Source organism: Aplysia californica, unplaced genomic scaffold (genome assembly GCF_000002075.1).
Source record: "Aplysia californica isolate F4 #8 unplaced genomic scaffold, AplCal3.0 scaffold00052, whole genome shotgun sequence".
In the NCBI taxonomy this organism is placed as follows: Eukaryota; Metazoa; Mollusca; class Gastropoda; order Aplysiida; family Aplysiidae; genus Aplysia; species Aplysia californica.
Window position 1 is genome coordinate 495,201 of NW_004797322.1, and position 8,331 is coordinate 503,531.

The window sequence follows — 8,331 nt, forward strand, 5'->3', positions numbered from 1 at the left end:
GGGGGGGGGATATGAGGGTGAAGTGATATGGGAGATTTTAGGTGAGAAGGATAAAGAGGACAGACGGGACAGCAAGCTGGATAAAACTCGCCAATTTAATTATTTTTTCAGATACTATCCCCTTTGTTACGTAACTGCTCTTACATAATAACACAAAAAACATGCAACCCATCGATCGTGATAGCTTATTCAATTACCTTTCCAGTAATATCAAATATATATACTTTTATTGAAAAAATATGGCAACAGAATCAATTTGAACAAGGTACCCTATTGTAATAGGCACCTCAGGAAAAATTAATTCCGGCGTTTAGGGAAGGTTAGAGGAAAATAATTGCCGACGCAAAGAGTTAAATTCTCGCTTGGTAGTGAACTGAGGTGCGGAGAGGTAAGTGGGTGAGTTGAGTTGAGATGACAGAGGAAGAGATAAAAAAAGAATAATAATTCTTTAAAAAATATTGCAAAAATCTATTTTCTCATCACCAACACAGAAAAAAAAAAGAAATGTTTTCCTTACCAGAAAAAAATGTAAGCCATCGAATAATTCGGGAGACGAATTACTTGTAACACTTCAACCCCTCCCCTTCTATGTTATTGGTAATGTGAAATCTTTCCTAAAAGATACGGATTATGAAATATAAAAAACATATTCTTTGTTGGCATAAACACTCAGCTTTCAAAATTTTAGCTAACATCAGGATCATTTAGAAAGAAATCTAACGAGTTTGTTTATTTGGGCTATATATGCATATTACAACACCCCTCTATTGTTGTTGTCAATTCCCGATACAGTTTAAAGTACAAGCTCACCTTTCTGAGACACCTCCATCGTCACTGCAATATACAGGGTTAATAAAATAAATTAGTCTTCATCTGCTCACTATTTCATAAAAAGAAAAAAAAATCGCATCAATTGACTCAGGCGTTGTTTATGAAATTGGTATAATAACCCTATAAAAGGTCACTTGCACTGTATGCTTCCCAGGAAGTTGAAGTTGTTTCAGAATGCTCTCAGGTCTGCTGGGGTAATAGTATAGATTGTGAAGCGGATAGAGCCTGCTGTTGAGCAGGGTTTTGCGCTATACCAATGCTATCTATCTATTATTTATTATTATAAAAATACTGACCATCAATGATTTATTTATAGAGGCACCAGCCATCCATGTCCAGGTGCTGTTTTAGCCAAAATAAAAATACTATGGTTATTTCAGAGGCCGATGATCGACTGTCATTAGGTAATTTATGGCAAGCCTTAAAACAGAAATGTCCTAGAATAAAACATATCCAACTAGAATCGTATATTGAAACAGTGTTTTTTTAGGTTTTAAAAAAGTCCATCATTCAACCTTACTTTTTCCTATTTTTTTGTAAAATCCTTTGAAAGGAAACATATTCTTTTATATACAACATCATCTCTAGTGGAACAAGCTTTTGGCCGTAGAAAATCTTGACAAGTGTCTGTATTGTTGTGGGTTTAGCACTCCACTACCAGACGCTGGAGACACAAGTTCAATTCGCTAGTGGGGAGACTTCTACAGAGTTCTCCATCTTTCTGCTGATGTTGTATCCCTCTCAGCCCAGGTTGGCCATGACAATGACATCCAAGTTCGAAGCCTGCTTCCTGAATATCTAAATTGTGTTGATGGGCGCATGAAAAGATCTACATTACAAGACCAAGATTATCTTGCACGGTACCTTTAAAGTGGTTTCTATTAACTCAGAATACCTGGTTGTATCTATTTATATTGGAAATAAAGGAAAACGGGCCATGTGAGAAACGTTAATTTACAACAATAAAAAACAAACTATAGTAGGCTTATTTACCAATCTGCCACAGAGAGACACAACCTGACACAGAAAATGACACTGCTGACTTTACCAGCATGACACATCCGCTACAAAACACTTGTCTTATGATCAGTATGACCATGATCATTGGTGTATTTTAGTTCAACGTCGTGTTTAGCACAGGAAAATCTTTTTAAAAGAAGGACCGTCTGGGTCCCAGGAAGTGTGTAGAGTCAGGCAGAATGAGAGAAATAAGGCCCAATACAAGATAATATGAAATAGAGGGGAGCTCGAGTTCAATATTTTCGACTTGAGTATGAGTCGAGTTATTATGAAATACTTGAGTGAGTACTCAAGAACCTGAATAGTCGAGTATACAAATCCTGAAAACAGGCTCAATGTGTTATAATTTGTTGATGCCTTAACTAAATTGTTCCAATTAATTAATGACAACAATAATAAAGAAATAACAAAATTTTAAAATGAAAAAAGCAAACAAATACATTGAAATGATTGAGATGATTAGAATAGTGAGCAAAGAAAAAAAAGAAAAAGACAATGACAAAATGTACAATGCAGTAATAAATGAAAAACAATGAAAAATTGCAAAAATCTTGGTTTCTACCAAAGAGCTTTACCTCTTTGGTTTCTACTAAAAGCCTCTCACTGGATGAAAAAAGTAAGAATAAGTACTCAGAGTTTTGGACTCGAGCGAGCACTTGGGTATTAAAAAACGTTTTAACCAAGTACTGGTACACCTACTACTATGAAGCATGTGAAAACAAAGATCGTACACTAGACCATAGTGCAGGGTCTTAGGTGATAGTGTTTGAATGCTGCAGTTGTGTGACCAAATACCAAAGATAAATGCTCTTGATGTAGAATGTCTCACCATTGGCAAAGGTACTGTCGCTTTTTCAAACAAAGCAAAAAATCTTGGAGTACATATAGACAAAGACTTGTCCATGGAGACCCAACTTAACCATCTATGTAAAATTTCATACTTAGAAATGAGAAAAATTTCTCACATGAGGAAATTTCTTAGCACTGATGCCACCAAAAAACTAGTGTTTGCCTTCATTTTGTCACGCATTGATTATTGCAATTCACTGTTCGCTGGCCTACCCGAAGAAAAAATTGCGAAACTCCAACGCATTCAAAACAATGCTGCCAGGCTAGTATTAAAGCAATCAAAACGCCATCATGTGACTCCCCTACTTAAAGAGCTCCATTGGCTTCAACTGAAAGCGAGAATTGAATATAAGTTAGCCCTACTATGCTTCAAAGGTCAAACTAACCAGTCTCCCACATACATTCAAGAACTCATTGTACCATACACACCATCATGTGAACTAAGATCCAGTGGCTCTAGACTAATTTCAACACCTCGTGTGTCACTGAAGAAATAAGGTGAGAGAGCTTTTTCTTTTTCTGGGCCAACAGTTTGGAACACTCTCCCTCATGATTTGAGAAGCGGAATAAAACTTGATATCTTCAAAAGCGGACTCAAAACACATCTATTTAAGAAATATTTTAATTAATGGACAGCACCTTAATTGCCCTTTTGTATGAGCATATTTTATTGTCTGAAAGAATGTTGCAGTCAAAAAGTGCGCACGTGATGAATTTGTATGGTGTTAGTATGAATGCGTTTTTAATATCCTATGTACGCCTTGGGCCTATGTTGTGGGGAAAGGCGGGATACAAATGCTCTCATTACTATTATCACTTTCATCATTTTTGCCTGAGAGTTTCATGTGAAACAGCTGAGTTGGATCAAAACAAATGCAAAGCGCAATCTGCCACAATACCATTTCCATCAGCTTAAAACAATCCTGAAAAGATAATTCCTCCTACTTCTGCATACACCATGGATTACAATACGTATATTATGAAATGTCGAACTTACTGGTAGCTGTGAGACTGGAAGCCCAAGAACCGCCAAACCCTAGGAAGGCTCATGCGAATCTGAAAAATTATTGAATACTTAAAAAGAAACAGAAACATGGTAAGAAAAGACAATATTATAGTGCAGGAAAACAAAGATATAAGTTACCAGAAATAATGTCAAAACAAAGCTACAATGTAGATGGTCTCTCTATCTCTGCCTTCTTTCTGTTTGTCTCTCTCTTGTTCTGTCACTCTGTCACTCTCTCCCCCTCTCTCTCAGTCTCCCTCTCTCTCAGTCTCCCTCTCTCTTTCTCTCTGCATCTCTTGTGTCTCTATCTCCGATTCTCTCCCCCCCTCTCTCTCTCTTGCTCCCTCTCAGTGTCTCTTGTCTCTCTGTCTCTGTCTCTCTCTCTCTCTCTGTCTCCGTCTCTCTCTCTCTCTCTCTCTCTCTCTCTCTCTCTCTCTCTCTCTCTCTCTCTCTCTCTCTCTCTCTCTCTCTCTCTCTCTCTCTCTCTCCTTCTCTCTCTCTCCTTTTATGTTTTTCTAAAAAATCCGATAAAGAGCATAATGCTATTTGCCCTTGTGTTTAAAAGTTAACATACACACACGGACCAAATGCAGTCACAACATAAAATACACACTACACAAACTCAACTCACTATGTTATAGGACGCTTCTGTTACTTCATCTTCTAACATTTCATTGTACTCCATTTCAACTGTAAGTCGGAAATAGATTCGCTTTTCTGGGGGAATTTCTGAAAACCAGAATAAGAGAATAATGAGGGAAATGTCCATGAAAAAAAAAGAAAAGAAGAATTATGTGTATATACATTAAAAAATAAATGTAAGTAGGTACAAGTATGTGTGGACTGTGTCCTATAGTTCTTAATTTAAAGTTGTGTTTCCCACCATACAGACATGTACTACCATGTAGGCTTATATCACAACCATGACCTTTTCCTGCTAGAGGTGGTCAACTTCAAAGTAGAGTTGATATATTCTCATTTGAGTTCACAATTCCTTGAATGTTTTCAATGCAGGAAATTCCATTATATTGGCATAATTATTTACACCTTTTGACTGACCAACATCGCTCACAACAGTCGTTCAAAAAGTTATAATAAAGACTAGCGAATAAAGTTCAAGCAGTTTTTCTGAAAGCAAAATTCATGTCAAGACACAGTGGAGTCAGACACCTATCAATATCTGGGTATATATAGTTATTCATATAATCTTAAAGCTTGTTCATCTGTTTTGTTTTTTATTTAAAAATATCCATCCATCTTGAATAGAAGTCGAGATATTTGCGATTGAAAGAGGTGGGGGGTCGTCTTGTGTCACATCTTATGAGTCCCTGCAGAATGCAAATTTACATTAATTGTGCCTCTTGTCAACATTTTTCAGTAGAATCCAAAGAAGAATTTGTTTTTAAATAAACATAAAATGTGTCAACCCCCCCCCCAAAAAAAGGATAAAAATTGCTCCATGGGTGGAAAAAAAATACTGGTTTCTTCGAATTTTGTATTTTGACAAGCACCTAATTTCAACATATTGCCACAGTAGGAGTTAAACAAGAAACAAGACAACCTAGAGACAAAACTACATGTAACTCTCCAGGACACATTGTGCAAGATATTTTACAAACGATAGAAGCCTTATCAAAAAGCACAATTGTGAAGACCAATAAATTCTATTGACAACAAATACACATGTACCTAGAAAACACAAGGGAATAACATTGAATATGTGGGCCAGAGAAGTTTCTCAAGACAAAAGTAGCCTACAAACACAGTTGGATTCATTGCTTCATAAAAGAAAATCTCCAAAACACAATGTAAAATTGGGAAGCCCATATCATATTGGACTCAAAAGTCTCCACATGTAGTGGTAGATGCGGCATTCACCTGTGAGAGACAAAACATCTATATAATGCAGCTTTAAATTGTACACTGCATTACTGCAGAGGAATCATGGTCAGTTTGAATGATCAAACATTCAGATGGATCAAAATCAATAAGCAAGCTATCTGTTTGTGATTTGTATATATAGATGTTATTGTTAATTGATGGCAATACCCAAAACTCTTAGTTTGGATAGGTTCCAGACTGCTTTGAGTACATTTAATCATTTAATACATTATAAATGTTTCAATTTAGCCTGCATTTTGTTCCAAAGATCCTTCGAGATATATCAATTATCGTGCCTGCACTGAGACACGAGATGATGGTGGATGGGACTAAAACTATAATATAATATATATTCAGTGTTGCGTGCAAAGACAAGAGCACACGGCGTAAAAAGGTCTTAACAGATCAAACTAAATTACTATAGATCTCTGTTTCCGATTGTGTTTCTTGGGAGATGGTCATGGAGTGAGGGGCCTTGTAAATAAAGTAGGATTGTAGAACTCACCAATGCACTGTGTCATGTCTGTAGCTCTCGGACCAAGAGTGAACAGGTCCCCAGGGCAAGGCTCACAGTCTGTCTGCCCGTAAATACTTTGGTAGGTACCCACAGGACATGACCTGCAGCCAATACCCACTGAAAGAAATTGAGAAACATGAAGGCAGGTTTATAATTGCATCTCAACCCCTTTAATCTGACTTTGTCATATGTCGTTGTGTCTTCATATTATCATCACATCTCATAACATTATTTTTAACCATTTTATCCCTTTTCATAGCACCACAGCATTTCACTCACACAATACGAGACATCAGTAGGCTTACACATCTCATAAAGTCACATCACCTCGCATCAAATCATATTGTATCGTCAGCTTGTCCCATGTATCAACACAACATCAGTTCAATTAATATCCATAATACAATTCAACTGTTTCACCTCATCTTGTCTTAAATGTTTCATTACATATATTTGGCATCCTTTTTCTCATCATACACGTTTGGTATCGTGGGTCTCATTATACACCTTCAATACTAAAGGTCTCACTGCATACTTTTGCTTATAGAAAAATGATTAATATATGGCATCTATAGACCTCTAGTGCTTAACCCCGATTCTAAAGCAGGACCCCTTGCTCTTTACAAAGTATACACAGAGGTAGCACATATAAAAAGCATGCAGTGTGTTCTAACTTAAAATCTAGACGTTTCTGTTTAAAAAAAACAAAAAACTCCAGGTGACCCTACAAAGGTTGGATCATATTCTTTCCTTGACAAGTAGTTGAACATAATCATTAATGGTAAACCAAATTGGACCTGGGGGAGCCCATACATATGAAGAGGAAAGTGTAATGACTTATGCTTGTAAATGACAGCAGATGGGTATCATTTTGATAAGTAATAAGAAAATCAGCTATGGGTAGTCACATTTATTCCAAAAGAAACTTCCAACTTCCAATCACTTCACTAAAATCTGATATTCAATTTTATCTATAGCTATAGAGAGATCTAAAGGCAGTTGAGAGATCTAAAGGCTCACGAAAACAACTTTCTTAAATCAAGGTCAACAAGCATGTCATCTGTGATTTAAGGAATGCTGTTCCTGTGCTGTGGTTAACACATTGGCAGACTGAAATGACTGTAACAGATTGTTCACTAGTAAGTGGTCAACGAAGCTGCTCAAGGACAACATTTTCATCCATTTTTCTGTAGAACGTAGATCTCATTACAATTCAAAACCACTGTACAATAAATCTAATTACAAGTGCAGTGAAGACATTTCTTCATCATTGTTAATCTCAATATGTATTATCATTACCGGCACTATAGATATCATTTATAATTATTTTCATTACTATAGATTGCACCACATACCTTTATTTCTCTAATTTTTTTCATTACATCTCACTACCTATCTTCACTTCTCATTTTACACCTTCGTTACTACAGATCTCATAGCATACCTTCATTACTTAAGATCTCATTATACACCTTCATTATTAGGTCCCCTACAGGTAACTTCTAATTGCTTAGATTACACCTGACTTTTACACACCGTCATTACTATGAGTATTAGTACAAATTGTCACCTATGTTGTTTTCATTGCATCCGCAGCTGTGGTGCAGCAGTCTGGAGCTTCGCCGTCGCACATAGAAGACCTGAGTACTATTCCCATGTGGGGACTTTTAAAAATAATTTTCTTTTTAATTTAAAAAAAAATTATTTTGAAGAATCTTGGTGATTCTGTGGAGATGTTGTATCCCTCTCGGCCCCGATTGGTCCTGGTAGGAATTCGAAGCCCGCCTCCAAAAGATCCAAATTGTGTCATTGGAAAGGTAAAAACACCTACATCAATAACGGCTAATAACATAATCTTCATTGCTATTGGCTTCATTACATACCTTCCGTTTCATATGTACCCGGGGCACAGCCTATTAGGTCTGTGGGAGAAAAACAAACAAGAAGGGAATAAAAATATTATATATATATCATAACTCATAGCTTCTCAAACATTAATGCATTTTAGCCTCCGCAATCTATAAACTCACATTCTCCTTACTTTTCAGTCAGTACTTGTACAAGCCCTCTCAACATGTGCATGGGTGCGTGTGGGAGTTTTTGGTATGATGCTTGTCTGAGTGAGTGTGAGCGAGTGTGTGTGTGTGCATGTGTGTGTGCGTGCATGTGCATGTGCGTGTGTGGTGTGTGTGCGTGTGTGTGTGTGTGTGTGTGTGTGTGTGTGTGT

General features: G+C 36.8%; 1 protein-coding gene across 1 annotated transcript in view; it reads right to left on the reverse strand.

Moving 5' to 3' along the window:
- Positions 1-82: 82 nt before the first annotated feature.
- Positions 83-8,331, reverse strand: part of LOC118477258 — a 19,120-nt gene continuing 10,871 nt past the window's right edge. Inside the window, exons 6-10 of the mRNA XM_035968335.1 lie at positions 7,988-8,026; positions 6,093-6,221; positions 4,338-4,435; positions 3,698-3,756; positions 83-834 (exon numbers count right to left, since the gene is read on the reverse strand). Coding sequence (XP_035824228.1) covers positions 807-834; positions 3,698-3,756; positions 4,338-4,435; positions 6,093-6,221; positions 7,988-8,026 — 353 coding nt within the window. The 3' untranslated portion in view covers positions 83-806. The remainder of the gene's footprint in view (positions 835-3,697; positions 3,757-4,337; positions 4,436-6,092; positions 6,222-7,987; positions 8,027-8,331) is intronic.